The sequence below is a fragment of the Opisthocomus hoazin genome, chromosome 2 (genome assembly GCF_030867145.1).
Source record: "Opisthocomus hoazin isolate bOpiHoa1 chromosome 2, bOpiHoa1.hap1, whole genome shotgun sequence".
Classification (NCBI taxonomy): domain Eukaryota; kingdom Metazoa; phylum Chordata; class Aves; order Opisthocomiformes; family Opisthocomidae; genus Opisthocomus; species Opisthocomus hoazin.
Window position 1 is genome coordinate 16,282,969 of NC_134415.1, and position 15,549 is coordinate 16,298,517.

Sequence of the window (15,549 nt, forward strand, 5' to 3'; positions counted from 1 at the left end):
AAACTCTCTTGCAGAAAAAGTGTCTGTGCAAAATAGGCTCATATATGGTAAAGATGGTAAAGAGCTTTTTTCTCAATTGTTAATTTAAATAACATTTTTAGGGGTGGTCTACTGTATTATTTTATTCAGATTGCAAGCTGACTGGGAATGGAACTTTCTACATGTATTTGTCCATTTTAGATATTTTGAGATGATATAGACTCCTGTTAGAGTGTTTTGTCAAATTTTATGTAAGATATTAAAATATTTGAGGATATTGCACTAAATTTCTATTTTAATTGTCTAACTTTTTTTTGTCTTGTTCTCTTACAATTTCTATCATTTTTACAGAAGTATATATACGCTATCAAACGTAAATTTTTTTTTTTCTTCCTAATTTTAACTTTGGCTTCTGATATATAAAGTGCTTTGTGGGTTTTGGTATAACTTCTAATACAGTTTCCTCAGTTAGAAGGATTTTACTAGAAAAACCTCAGACCCTGATTAAAGAATTTCATAAAGGCTTTAATCAATATTCTTACAAGGAACAAAAGAGTATTCCCATAGCAAAACAAAAAAAAGGCACATAAAACTAAAAGCTTCTGCTGAGATTGTATATAAAGCTCACCATTAATCTATGAGCCTCTTCCATTTGCCAACTGGCCTGTTTTAAATAGAGATGCTCTATAACCCTCTTGTGCAATAGTATTTTAACAAAGTAAAATCATGGAACATGAGTAAGTGGTAGCATACACCTCTGTTTCCATGCAAAATAGTATGATCTTCTCTCAGGTTATATTTGGTATTTGTAGTTGTTGTACATTTTAATTGATAGGGTACCAAGCTAGATGAGATAGTGGTGAGAAAGAAGGTAGGAATTTAAAAATCCAGAAAAATATACATACATGGCACTGGAAGAAACGAGTTGAGTCATTCATTCCAGGTCTTTGTGAAAACAGAAAGCCAATCACTTTTAGCATAGTCATTGTTGCAGAATACCCCTTGTGAAACTGAGTGCATCAATTAAGAGTGTGCAACTGATTATAGAATTTGAAATGTCCTTGGTTAGTGTAGTTATGTCGGATTTTTTTTTATTTTATTTCAGCATAGTGTGAAGTGATACTTGTAAATCACTAATTTCTTCTAGTAACAGTAAGGCATTCATAGCTTCATCTGTGATTTCTGTTAGGCCATTGCTGTCTCTCTGTACCAGACTTCTGAGTATAGAATGCAGCTTTGGGAAATTTTGTTTTGAAGCTATTCTAGTTATTTAATGATGTCATCCTTGTGGCAAAGGTTCTAAGATCAGGATATCATAAGGCTTGCAGATATGTATGTCCAGATTCTCAGATAGAATTGAACAAAGAAAAGCTTAAGGGCTCTCTATAAATGAGCAGCAATGCACTAGAAGATTACAACAAGGGACATAATTTTAAAAGTCTCAGTTTCCTGGTATTCCCCTTAAATATTATAAGCATGCTTTTCTTACCTTTCTTCTTTACTGGTTCTTACAATTCTTGAGATTTCTATATTCCTTTTACCTTTTAATGTTCACGAACCTACTGAGAAATATTCCTTGAAAACCTTTAATATAAATGTTATGTAATAAAAGATAAAGGCTCACTGAATTATCTGTAGTTTCACCTAGTAGATCAGTCACCGAGAAGGACCCAAAGAGAAAGACTTACCTGTTATAATCATCCATTTAGCCTCTGAATTATTAGTCTGAGGTGGTAAATATAGCTGAAAGATTTCTGCAACTGCTGACCACACTACTTTGCACCACATGCATGCTGGTGGAGGCAAGCAGTCTTTTTTACTTGGAAAGTTGCGGTCCTGACAAAGTTATTTTGTGGGCAGGAAAGCTGTTTTGCTACGTTGCTTTCAGAAACCAGATCTTCATCCTGTGCTGACAAAGAATATGAATTCAGCAGCATGGACAAATGGTTCGTCTCTGCAGCTATGTGTTCTTGAGGATCTAGCAGTTACCCTTTCCATCAAATATCGTCCTCATTTCAGTGGTTCGTATTGCCAGACTGTTTCTAGTAGAAGGCTGCAAGAGCATGTTCCAAGGGGATTTTGAGGAGCGAGGGTAGGAATGAATTTCTGGAGCTCTGTTTCTTTTAAGTAGCTCACTGATGACAATTGTCTTTATTATAAAGCTTTAATTTGAGGGGGGCAGAGGGAGAGCTCATTGGGCTGCAGGTTTGTCATTTTGGATCTGATATCTGAGGGTTCTGTTCTTACTTGAGCACTGTCAAGTTTGATTAGTATTAGTGAAGCTTCCAAAAATGGTTTGATCAAGTGAATTTTTATACCAGAGGAGCTGTTTGGAGAAAGTTGTGGAATGAGATTAACTGACAGCAATTGCAGCATTTAAAAGTGATTGGATTTGTTTCTAAGGTTTTGTCCCATGGTGGTTTTTGTTCAGTTTTTAGTAAACACACGTTATTCACAAACACAAAGGAGAAGTATGAATGCAGATGGTGTGATGTCATACTAAACACAAACTCTCTGCATAGTGGTCATATGGAGCCCAGTTCATTAAACGAGGCATAAAAAAAAAAAAGCTTGCTGCTTGTGTGGGATCCTGTTCTAGGCAACAAAGCGTTGCTTTAGTCGTTTTTTAGTAGTTTAGTATGTATGGCAGATTAAAATCTCACTAAGGTATAAATTAAAATTTAATGCATAAGACAACCATCTAAAATGGAAATCTCTGGTAAACTAATACTTTTTGATGATTAGCACAATTCGCTTGCAATTTGAAATAGCTTTGTTTAACAAATGGGCACAGCCAAGTAGCATTAATGATTCATTACTGTTTAATGGACCTTTTCATCCAGCCTTCACACTAGTTTTATTTTAACTGCAGTAGTGCTAAAGCTTACATGATGAATTACAAAAAAAGGAGATAGATTATAATGATGAAAGTGTAAGTGAAGTCTGAACTCAATGGGAATATGGGTAATTTTTCAGTTGCTAAATCCTACTGACTGAGGAAACTTTGTTTTCATGTGCAAACAAAATATCATTGGCTTTAAAACTCTCGATAACTATACATGATATTCACATGAACTAACTTTTTGGACTTTGAGTAACAATTTTGTTAAAATGAGGATTTGAATGAGAAGTCATACATGTATATATGAATCCCCAGGACCAGTTCTAGTTCCTTTTCAAAAGAGAAAGTAGTTTTAGGTTTCTTCTTGCACCTCTGTTATGTTTTTTATTACAATGCTATAGTAACAGAAATATCAATAACTTGCTGGTGTTTCACTAGCAAATCATCACAGAAAACCTGATTCATTTAAGGATGGGGTGTAGTCCCTTAGATTCCAAATTGTGAATGTAATAGAAGTTTCATAATTTTGGGACTATTAGTGGTTGATCATATTTTCTATCATCTTAAATGAAAATCCAAGCTCTTTAGCAGAAAAGACCAGCCAGTATCATTTTATAAGGGCTATATTGTTACAGCTGGGAGGGGGAGGAGGAGGCAGCTGTTTAGCTGATGTTTGGATGCTACAGTGATTTCATATTGATTCTGAAAAGATACCAGGGAGATGTATATTTTTTTTTCACTTTTTCTGTTACATAGATTTATTTTGTAACATCATCAGCCATTTTGATTTATTTGGGTTGTTTTGCCAGAGACTTTCTATATCCGATAGAACTCAGTAATTAATTGTTGGGATGCATGTTAATAAGTCAATCTATAGAAGAAAAGTTGTTTTAGGAAAAGGACATCACAAATACTAAACTGCATATGTTTTTATTTTAAGTGTAATATACTTTGATACTGTCATAATTTTTGCATTACTTTCTGCCAGTGAACTACATCTTGGTTTATGAGGATGCACCCCGTCCTACTTTTACTGGAGTAGTGGTGTATTTGTGTGGTTTAGGGCTATTCACAGATAATTTTGAAGTTTGTTTTATTATTGTCTTGATATTAATATTGCGATTAATCTGATTTCATTGTAAGTATTAATATCACGTGGACAAAAATGTTGAAGCATTAAAGTTGCCAAGTGATAGCCTCACAAGTTAGGAAGTACCAGCATGAAGGTGTTTGTATACACCTTACCAGCCTATCTTGAATGCAAGCCTTATGAAACTTCCATTTTGTTTTTTGCATTATTTCTTCCCCAATCTCTGTCTCTTACACACTACAGAGAACAAGTAGTTCTCACTTACTAAGCCACAGCTTTTCTGGGTTTTACTTTCGTCTGATTCACCATATGATTCAATGTCTTAATGTACATTTCCTTTTGCTTATTTTATTGAGAAGGAACTGCTGAGGCACAGCAAAACTGTTTTCTAATTTTCAATGTCCAGGCTGGGACACACAGACTCGTGTTTTTTTCAGGGACACTTGGTATTATGTAGCATTTCATACACAAAGCCCAGCTCCCATAGAGTTCATCAGCAGCTGCACGTCCTCAGCATTTCTGCAGGACAGATCCCACATTCTCAAGCCAGTGACTCAGAAAGTACGGCCATTAAATGAGTACTTGTAAAAAGTCTGATTGAACTGACTTGACTAGTAATTCACTAGAAGTGCAGTGAACGCAGACTTTCCCAAGGTGGTATTCAGTTGCCTTCCAGTTCACGTCTCATCCACTATACATCTTTCAGTTTCTGCAGGCAGTTAAATAGAGGTCCTGTAAACAACTGTGTCTTCTGTAACCTGAATTAATCTGGTTCAGCCTGTTTACTGATATTTTTATAACTGTATTGTAAGGTGAAAATATCTTCAGGATACTGCCACAGTTTCCTATACCATTATTTTTCTAGCCTGTTCTGGTAACCCAAATTTCTGTCTTAGCTCTTTGGCCTCTTTATCTTCACCAACCACGGAATCTTGTAGATGAAGTTTAAATTAGTTGAATTACTCCCCTAATAATGTATTTCTTAGTAAAGTCTGTAGTTGTATGGTACTATATTTGTATTTTATTGAATCATTAATAGAGACCAAATATTACAGATATCATTATATATACTAATGTTGATGTGGGTTGAAATAAAAGCTCTTTCCTGCTGCTCTTTTAAGGTGCTGGCTATTTTGGTCAGAGCGGTAGTGGATGGCATGGCAGATCGCGCTGGAGAGGTCGCAAGTGGATTGAAGGGGAAATTGCGAGAGCTCTTGGGCAGAGTGACTTCACGAGTGACAAATGATGGGGAGATCTGGAGACTTTATGCCCAACTTTATGGAAATGGACAGAACGATAGTGGTGAAGATATTGAAAAGGTAACTGTGTTGTGAAGTATATGTTTTTATGGATACACACTTCTGGTACAAACCTTCTGTTCGCTAACAAACTATAGTGTTAGAGGAAGACATGCTCTTGTTCCAGACCTCTTTTGCTTCAGTGTTTCTATAAGCTTATTTTCTGCTTTTCATGTTCCTACAGCGCACGTTTTTGTTATCTAGCAGGAGCAAGATGTTTTACATCAGTTTTTGTGGATTTTTAAAAAATCTCTCTCTTTTATCAGTATTTCATTTAAAAACATCCTATCACAGCGTATGCGCGTTGTCTTGGATTTGTGTTCCGAAAATTTTCTTGACAGCAATCTGATGTCTGTAATCTAATGGTGGTGGGTTTTTTTTTAAATTGGAAGCTTTGATTCTGAAGTCAAGATATTGCAGCTTCTGGAAAAAAGTGGATCTTAATGGCATGATCTAATGGCATAATAAGCCATATATATTCTTTGCAATCACTAAGGGAAAATGCATTTAAGGTCTATACCACAGTTAAGGGTTCCCAGAGTAAAAGTGCTTTGTCCTTACTTAGCTTAATATGGGATTAAATAATGCTATTTAATTCTTAGCTGTTAAACCATTGGTTTCTCTTTACCCATCTGTGGTTTAGCTACATTAAGATCTGTCTCTTGTTCCTGTCACTTCCCAGGTAATCCAGTTGATTGCATTTTCAAAATAACCACTCTGTGCTGCTGGAAGTGTTTACTTTGTTGTATTGCTAGAGTGTGCTTTGCAATTGGTGATAAATTTCCAAAATTCAAATAGCCTTGTACACTCCAGAAATACTTATAGGTTATCAGATCTTCAATGAAGCTGAAAATACACAATGTCATCATTCAGTATGTGTTTCCTAATGGGGGTATCCCTTGGTCTGGGCAAAATTGTGAGTCTGGAGGATTGCTTGTGACTTGATGTCAAGCATGTTAGGCAGATGGTTGGGCCTACAAATTAAATGACTGTGGGGTTAAACTTAGAATTATTTGGGCCTTGCTCATTGCCTTCCTCTTTATGCTCTGCCTTGTGGAATGCCTTGTTTAGTCATTGCTGGTGTCCTTTATACCTCCAATTCCTCCCTTTTTTCCTTCCTTATTTTTCTTTACAGCTGAACAATAAAAGGGATTTGGCCTATTTAGAATTCAGAAATACAGACACTGCAATATCCTGTCATATATCCTCAAATTCTTACTCAGACATGCAAAGTAGCAGAGGCCCTGTCTATACTATAAATGTAATCGTTTCAGAATCTGGTTACATCACATTATTTTTCACTAACCCAGTTAAAAACATGGTTTCAATTTGTAGAGTAGACAGGACTTTAACTGCGTTTCCTAATCAGACTGGTTATGGAACACACGGGCTAGCTTGCCCTGCAAAATGAAATGACATTTATAAATGCTTAATGTATGCTTACATGTGTATCGAAGTATCCTGGTATGACCGTACCATAGGTATAGACCTTGGAAGAGCAAAACTGCCTGCAGCCACAGCATATATTAATTTACAATGTAAAAATTAATTTACCATACACTAGATAATCACTGGTAGCTTTTCTGTTATCCTATTATCAGTAAAAATGTTTAAACCAGTATTTATTGGCTTCACTGCCACAAGCACCATCATGTGTCAGTCAGATATTAAGTGAATCTAACTACCTGTAGAAAAATTCCAGATGTATCGTTGCAGTTTTCCACCCACATTTATTATGCAAAAAGTCAATGAATTCTGAAAGGGCATTATTTACTATATTGTGGCATCACAGGACGAAGAGATGGGAACAGATCTGTCATAGTGTCATGTACCTCCTTACAAATATAGGGTTTGACCTTTATTCCATAATGTAATACCTGATTTAGTGCAGATTTAATTACATTTAAACAATTTTGTTCCTAACATTCCATTTGAAAGAAAATCTTGTATGTCTGGCTGTTGCAAAGGGTGGGTTGGTTGTTGGTTTTTTTACCTTTCTGCTCTGCTGCTATATCTGATGCACAAGAGTCTACAGTTACAATTCACAACAGTGCTTTGTAAATTTAATCAAAGTCAGACAGGATTTACAAGTTAAGAGTGTAAAACTATCGAAGTGTTGGGTTTGTGGTGTTTTTTTCTTTAGCTTAGCATATATTTACTCTTACACTTTTATGTATCTGACCTGCCACCTCATTCAGTACTTCGTTCTATCCTATGCTGAATGCAGTCCAGTCCACCCCTTTCCCACCAAGGAACCTTTTCAGCTTTCAGGTTTCCTGCTGATCCATAAGCAGGCCATGAAACCCTTCTGTTCCTTGAACTTTCCCCAGCTCATAACTGTTTCCTTCCAGTATTAATTCCAGGTTCTAGAAGTGCAAACAAACAGCCCACTAAACTTTGAATTCTTTCCCCTCCCTGACATCTGTCAGCAAAACTCCCGTAATTTGCTGCTCTCAAACATGTGCAGATTGACATCAGACTGCTGTAAAAATGAAGTTCTTGCCTCTGCTGGCCAGAACTACTGCCAATGATAACCTAGGTTATTATGGAAAAAAATAATTTGCTCTGGTTTGACTTAATACACCTTTACTGCAATTTACAGCAGCATAAGCAGTTCAATCGCCCATGCCATAGTGATTGGAACTCTGGTGGGAGAGACAAGGTAGAAGTTTCTGGGGTAACAGCCCCCAGATGTAACATGTCTTTGCTCAGCAACCGGAAGTCTTTATTGCACTCATGTACACGTACCGCACTGAAAGTTTTTTATTACTATTATTTTAAACTCTTTAAAAAGGTAATTAAAAAATTGTCATTGAACCAAGCCATGTAACTTCTGACATGTATTTGTTCTGTAATTCTGATGCTGTAGAAAGAAAACAAAAGTTGAAAGCAAAAGTTAATTTCTTCTGCTCAAACTTTTCATGTTTTTTTTTCTTAATGGGACCCTCCTTTCATATTGTTTACATTTATTTTTTCCTGTTCACACTAAGAGCCAGAGCAGTATGGCAGCTAATAGCTACATCTGTAAAATATGTTATTCGCCAAGAATATATATACAGAAAGAAAGCTTTGATGTGTTCAGTTACAAATTTTTTAGGTACAAAATTACTGTTCAAAGTGTGAGTACAAGTATTTTTCACTTTTTCATGTGCATTTAATTATGACAGCTTGGCAAACATGGGTCACATCCATCAGTCTAGACAGATTTTTAAAAGATAAAAATTAGACACATGTTACTTTATATGCCTCTCATACTTAAGATGCAATATTGGTGAAGAACATCTGTGTTACAGCTGGTGCTTACTGTTACAGAGAAGGACACGGCTCCAACTCACAGGAAATCAAGCAAAGTAAAGATGCATTCATTTTCTGGATTAAGCATTATTATTTCGTAATACTTAAAACTAAATTTATCTCCTAGTTTGTTTTCTCACATACTGATCATTTTTTTTCCTCCTTTCAGTCACTGCAGTGTCTCACTAAGGCACATAAATGTGAAATTCAATCAAGTGATTGGGAGAAAGATGTTTCTACTTTTAAGGAAGTGGTGAAAGGAGCCATAGAGATTGCACATGGTATGTTCTACCTGAAAAAAAACTTTTATTATTCATGAAGGGTGTAGCGAATATTTACTAAGCTTAGTAACAAAATAATATTATACTTTACCCATTATATTTATTCCTCCTATTGGGAGTCCTCTAACAGAGAGCATCATTCTGATGGTGCAGATGAAAATATACTTGGAATGAGGCAGGAGTCATGTTGGGTGAGTCAGTAAACATATGACTAGTAAACATATGACTGGTAAACAAGGACTGAATTAATTTCATGGTCTGGCAATTTCATAATGCAAGTGAAGATGCATCTGTCGTTCATCTCGGTCCTCAAATCATCACATAAGTTTGATTGACTGTGCCAGCCAGGAGATGGACAAAACTTAGACTCGGTAAGACTATTCACTGTGCTGTGATATTTGTGTTTAAGAAGGATACATATACCTGTTGCATTTAGAGTTATCTTCTCAAAATTACTTGGAATTCTTTTTCTTTATCTTTCTTTTTGGGGATATTACCTTAAAAAATTGTCTGTGGAAGGTATCAATGTTTTTAATTAAATGTTGTTGAAAGATTATTGTAATAGAGGTAATGCTGTTTTGTTTTGGGATCCTTTTCTTCTGTGTTTGGATTCTAGTGGCTATAAAATGCAGCAAGAACAAGTCTAATCATCAGGAAGCTTTGCAGATACTTTCTTCAGCTCGGCTCAACTTACGTGGCTTGTCATCCAAGGCAAAGGTAGGAATGTCTGAAAGGTAGGCATTTTTGTTTGAAAGCTAGGAATCTTTGTTCTGTTGCCAGAAACCATTTCTCTGTTTTGAGTCATTTATAGATCAAATAATACCTGCCTGTCCCAGTGCACCAGCAGATGGATATTCACCTCTATGCTGTTAAGGATTCCAGTTTTAAGTAGACTTTTATTTCCCTTCTTCCTGCTAGGCTTTGACTGAAATAAACCCACTAGAGATAGCATTGACATTTTAGAGTAAGTTAGCATTTTACTTAAAATGTTGGGCAGACAGACTCGAATGTTTGGAAGAAATCAGTGATTTCCAAGACCTGTTCCTTATGTGAGTAGTCATGGGTGAAGCAGGGCAGTCTCAGAAAGAATGGATATAAATCTGCGGAAAGGACAAAAATGTGTCAGGACTACTTTGCATCACTTGAATTGTTTTAAAAACAGAGTTATTTATTAAAAGAGAGAACTAATTTTTAATAAGGTTTTCATGGATACCCTACCAATTCAGATATTAATTAATTGGAAAATGTCATCATGTTTGAATCAAATGTTTGTTTTTTGGAGTTGGGCCTCCATAGCCAGGCATCCAAAGAGCCAAGTCTGTTTCTGCACCATTATTGTCCTAATTTTACCTTGCATCTTAAAATCTGAGACACAGCCATTGTTTAGCTGAGGACTGATCTGGAATACGTTTTCATTCAAAATACACTTAATGTCTTAAAGAAAGTATTCTTCCTGGCTATGTGTGGGGTTTAGTAAATGTGAATTACAGAACATAAGTTTTAGAACATGTGTGCTTGTGTTACAAAGTGCTGATCCGTCATCAGTGTGCTAAACTCAGCTCACTCTCTTTCAAGTCCTATAATTTTAAGGATAAAAGCCTAGGAAAGTTGTATAAGCAGACACAAGCTGGCTCCATAACTGTGCTTTTAGATACTGGCATACTTCGGAATGTGGTGAAAAAAGCCAAAACACATATGTTTTGTTGTGATTCACAAAATGGTTTAAAAAACAAAAAAAAAGCGGGTAGACTGAGTATGACTGTAGAGAAGGCAAGACTACTTCACATAAGTGACATAAATACAAGTACAGGTGGTTTATATTATGCAAGATCATGCAGTATCTGAAAGATTAAGAATAGGTGAGTCTAGCAAATTGTGCTCTTAATTCCTGTAGGCACTAACATCTGTATTATTGGCAGATAATGGTCCCTCTAACTTTTATGGCACTTGTGAGAAAACTGACATGTTAGAGATGGTGTTCTTTGTGTGACCTCATTGTCTTTGCATACTTTCCAAGATGCCATCTTGTTTTTAAGTTGAAGTCATATTGAATTTCCAAAGTATATTGTGGTTTGAAAACTTGGTTATCTTCTGTAAGATCCTGTGGACAAACAGTTTAGCACTGTTTATGCCTGTCCAAGCTTGACTACACCATCTCCTTTTGCTGCCTTGTGAGTCAATATTAGTGCAGGGTTTTTTTTTCTTTTAGCAGAGAAAAGCACTTAAAAACACGGACTAAGAGCAGACTTGGTAGTTAAGATTTCAGAAGGAATGAAAGAACAGTGAAAGTGACTTGTAAAAGATAAGATTCCAAAATATTTTAGTCAGGGCATGCAATTGGAACCAATCAGTAGTTTTCATACAGGTGAAACAGTGTTGCTTCTCAGACTTCTTGCCTTTCCTGGGATCTTCGACATTCCAGCTCCTGTGTTGTGCCAGACTCATGATGCACCCACAGTCTGCTGAAGGCTGCAACTGAAAGCGTTGTTAATGGGCTTCTTTCTGTACAGAGCCTTCTGGGCACTTGCACGCTCTGGCAAATAGCACAGCGGGCTCTCTTCTGTTCCTTGCCCCCATGCATCATTCAGATCTGACAGGTGGGGTCTCCAAAAAGGAGAAAGGTCATGGAGCTGTGTCGTAAATGCATGAAATATGGGTACTGTTGTTGGGAAACATGGAGCACAAAGCCCAAAGAATGATGGTGCGTGAAACTTCCCCAGGCTGCATCCAGCTGAATAGATCTCTCTCAATGGGGGGAGGGGGAGGTTCCAATAATTATATCATCCTGATTTATTTATCTGTCTTTGCCAGAAAGAACCAAACTTTTCAGTCACGTTGCCAGTGTGATGTTTTTGGACTGAAAGTCAGAAAAGTTCCTGTCCTTGTAGCAGGAACATGTTCCTATTTTTGTGTAACATGTTCCTTTGTTCAGTGACAACATTGTTCTGAGGCACATTGAAGACCTTAGTTCAGGCCTTTTAAGTGCATTTTTGTTTGTATACATATCTGTATTGTCCCATTATGTTTTGATGATATAATGATGTACAGATGTACTCCAGAGCAACTTTTGTTTTCTTGATTTGTTTTTGTCTCTAAATATAGGCTTTTTTGTTTGTGTCGAATGAAGTGTGAATCACTCTCCTTTTACATAATAAAGGGGAAGCATATGTTTGGGTCCCCCCCCCCACCACCATATTTCTGTGGCGTGGTACCTCACACAGCCTCCATATTGAAGTCATACTTGAGTCAGATGACAGGTCCCGGCCTTGCAATAGCAACATGTTCTGGTGCAGCATGCACAAAGCTCCAGTCAGAGCTTGCGTATCTCAGGCTTTAGACAAGTCATTTAGCATTCCTCTCCCTTGGTTTCCCTGTAAATATGTGAAGATTATGAATGTTCATGAGTTAGCTGCTTTGTGTTTCTATTAATGTCTGAAGGTCTTTAAGAACAAACTATTTTTATTACTCTGTAGTGTTTTGTTTGCTCTTGTATAGTTTAATTACACACAGATTAATGTCTCCATCCACGCATGTCTTGACATCAAATGTTAAAACATGTTTATTGTTGGTTTTGGAGAAAATGACACAGCAGAATATGACACTGGGAAAAATGGCCATTAAAATTCACAACTACTAATTTGTCCGCAGGTGGGTTTCTAAACTGTAAACAGTATGTGAGATGCTCTTCTAATTTGAGTTTCATGGTGAAGTCCTTTACTTTTGATGGGATCAGGACTCAGCTTAGGCAGTCAGGTCAGAGCAGAAATCCAGCGTCCACAGGAAGATTCGGCCCCTTTGGCAAAATATCAGGTGGGTGGCACAGACCCCAGGTCTGTGTGTATATATATGACACCAAACTGGGAGGAGTGGTGGATACACCGGAAGGCTGTGTTGCCATTCAGCAAGACCTGGACAGGCTGGAAAGTTGGATAGAGAGGAACATCATAAAATTCAACAAGGGCAAGTTGCACCTGGGAAGGAACAACCCCATGCACCAGTACAGGCTTGGGGTGGACCTGCTGGAGAGCAGCTCTGTGGAGAGAGACCTGGGTGTCCTGGTGGATGACAGGTTGACCATCAGCCAGCAGTGTGCCCTGGCTGCCAAGAAGGCCAATGGAGTCCTCGGGTGCATTAGGAGGAGTGTGGCCAGCAGTTCGAGGGAGGTTCTCCTCCCCCTCTACACTGCCCTAGTGAGGCCCCATCTGGAGTGCTGTGTCCACTTCTGGGCTCCCCAGTTCAGAAAGAGGAAGAGCTACTGGAGAGAGTCCAGCAGATACAAGGATGATGAGGGAACTGGAGCATCTCTCCTATGAGGAAAGGCTGAGGGAGCTGGGCTTGTTCAGCCTGAAGAAGAGAAGGCTGAGAGGGGACCTTCTAAATGTTTATAAATACCTAAAGGGTGGGTGTCAGGAGGATGGAGCCAGACTCTTTTCAGTGGTGCCCAGCGACAGGACAAGGGGCAACGGGCACAAACTGAAGCATAGGAAGTTCCATCTGAACATGAGGAAGAACTTCTTCCCTCTGAGGGTGACGGAGCACTGGACCAGGCTGCCCAGGGAGGTTGTGGAGTCTCCTTCTCTGGAGATATTCAAGACCCGCCTGGACGCAGTCCTGTGCAGCCTGCTGTAAGTGACCCTGCTTCGGCCAGGGGATTGGACTACATGACCCACAGAGGTCCCTTCCAGCCCCTAACATTCTGTGATTCTGTGGCAGATAGATAGATAGATAGATAGATAGATAGATAGATAGATAGATAGATAGATATGTATATGTGCACCTTGTGTTTGTTAGCCACAAAATGGCCTTTTTAAAGAGAAAGATACCATCATAGATACCAAAAATACAAAAGGCAGGATAGTGGTGATGAGCTTCCTGTATTCTGTCCCTACACTGAAACAGAGAATCTGTATGTGTATTTTAAAATTTTCTATTTCTTTTTGTCATGCAGCAACTTTTTGTAGATGCAACATGTAATGAGGTTCATAGCGAGATAGCTGATGAGGTGACAGCTATGGACAACATGATTGCTGAACTTCAGGAACTGAGCAACCATCTGAGAGACCAGTGCTGACACACGGACCAGATTTCATGACAGGAAGACAACAATGATGTGTTTCTTTTGCCACAGCTTTTGCTGATGGGATGGTAACAATTCTAACGCAACAACACCCTCAATAAACATTCTTCTGTACAGCGCTGTTCTTGTGGTCGGTTTTCTTCAGAGTTCTGGCTGCGTTTTAAGATTCTTACCTGCTTTCATTGCGTATTTTGGTTCCTGAGGCCCAGATTTTCTGAAAGAGAGCTACTATTTATTATTTGGTATTTTTTATTTGGTATTTGTAAGGTGATTATCGAGGATTAGTTCTGCCTGCACCTGTGTGGTGGGTAGGGGAGCCAGAGAGGCGCCAGGGTGGGAGGAGACGCCCAACCACGCAGCAGAGGTGGGAGCTGGGCCCAGCCTATCACCCGCCCTCACCAGCGAGGCGCGCAGCCAATCGGAGGGTGCGTCTGCCTGGTACTGGCCAATCGGAGGAGCTGTGAGGCAGGCCTGTCAGTGGTGGGAAGCTGAGGTGAGGGCAGGCTGTCATGGCGGGGAGCACCATGGGCACTGGGGGGCTGCAGGCAGGGCCGGGGCCTGAGGTGGCTTGCTAGGTCGTCAGGCACTTTACGATTTTAATTCGGTGTTAATTGCTTGCAGGGTAGTAGGAGTGAGGTCCTGAGAGTAAGAATTTAGTCTTTTTTGTTTTTCTTGTAATACAATCAAAGTAGCAGGATGTTTGCTGCATTAGGATTTACAAACAGTTATTACTTAAAGCAGTATTATTTTATTCAAAAATACATAACCTGTGTCCCATGGGCAACAGGCTAGCACTTCATTTGGGCCTTTTACAGGCATGGGGATTTCCCCACACTAAGGCAGCAATAAAACTGCAATCTTAAAATATTTACATCTGACTACACCTGAAGAAGTTATTTTCATCTAGACTATTTTGCATTCTTTCATCTTTAAGCATCTTTGCTACAACTCCTCTTAAAATAGGATTTTTTCAGTGTTTTCCAGAAACCTATGCAAAATAGTTTCCTCACTCATCATAACTTTGGCTTTTCTTCCGTATGAGAATGTTGAAGCCTTCAAAAATGTGGTTATCTGTATTCTGGGTGCGCACCATCTGTGGTACGGTCGTTAAAACTATACCGTTACTAAATGGCAAGAATACTGTCCCTGAAGAGAAAGTCAGAAGGTAAAAGGAAACCAAACAATTACTTGGATTTGAAGCAGCAGTGAGAGTGTGTTATTTTGGTGTGTGAAGGGGAAAACCATCCTGATGCCTTTCTAAAGCTTTGTATCCTTGTAAAGCTGCTTAGAAGGGAGAGTAAATTCTTTGCTGCTGGTATTTTAACATGAGGTTCCCCCAAATGTTATCTTAACAAAGGGTTTACCTGCTAGCGAAGGAGAGCTGGCTCCAAAACACTTAGTCATTGAAATGGCTTAGAAAGGGAGGAGGCAGTAGAGTTTGTGCAGAGTCAGTTTGCTGGAGATACTCCCATTTTGCTCCGATGTATAGTGAGGGGCCCACCTGCCTGAAAAAAAACAGGCTGTGGGTTTTATGACAGACTTCTACCACTACTATTTTTTTATAGTTGTATTTTGATATGAATTACCTTATTCACAGGGGAAAAAAAACATCTTTATAACTATTGTTTTGTTCCCAGCACAAAATTTTCTTGGGGAAAAAAGGGTTTAGGTTTCTTGTGATCTTATGG

The 15,549-nt window shown here is 38.4% G+C and overlaps 1 protein-coding gene across 3 annotated transcripts in view; it reads left to right on the forward strand.

Annotated features, from left to right (window-relative positions):
• TTC27 (tetratricopeptide repeat domain 27) overlaps nt 1–13,985 on the forward strand; it is a 138,493-nt gene extending 124,508 nt beyond the window's left edge. For all 3 annotated transcript variants that reach the window (XM_075412725.1, XM_075412726.1, XM_075412727.1), the window contains 4 exons: nt 5,033–5,230; nt 8,673–8,784; nt 9,401–9,501; nt 13,733–13,985. In XM_075412725.1, the coding sequence (XP_075268840.1) occupies nt 5,033–5,230; nt 8,673–8,784; nt 9,401–9,501; nt 13,733–13,855 (534 nt within the window). In that variant the 3' untranslated portion in view covers nt 13,856–13,985. The remainder of the gene's footprint in view (nt 1–5,032; nt 5,231–8,672; nt 8,785–9,400; nt 9,502–13,732) is intronic.
• The last annotated feature ends 1,564 nt before the right edge of the window (nt 13,986–15,549 follow it).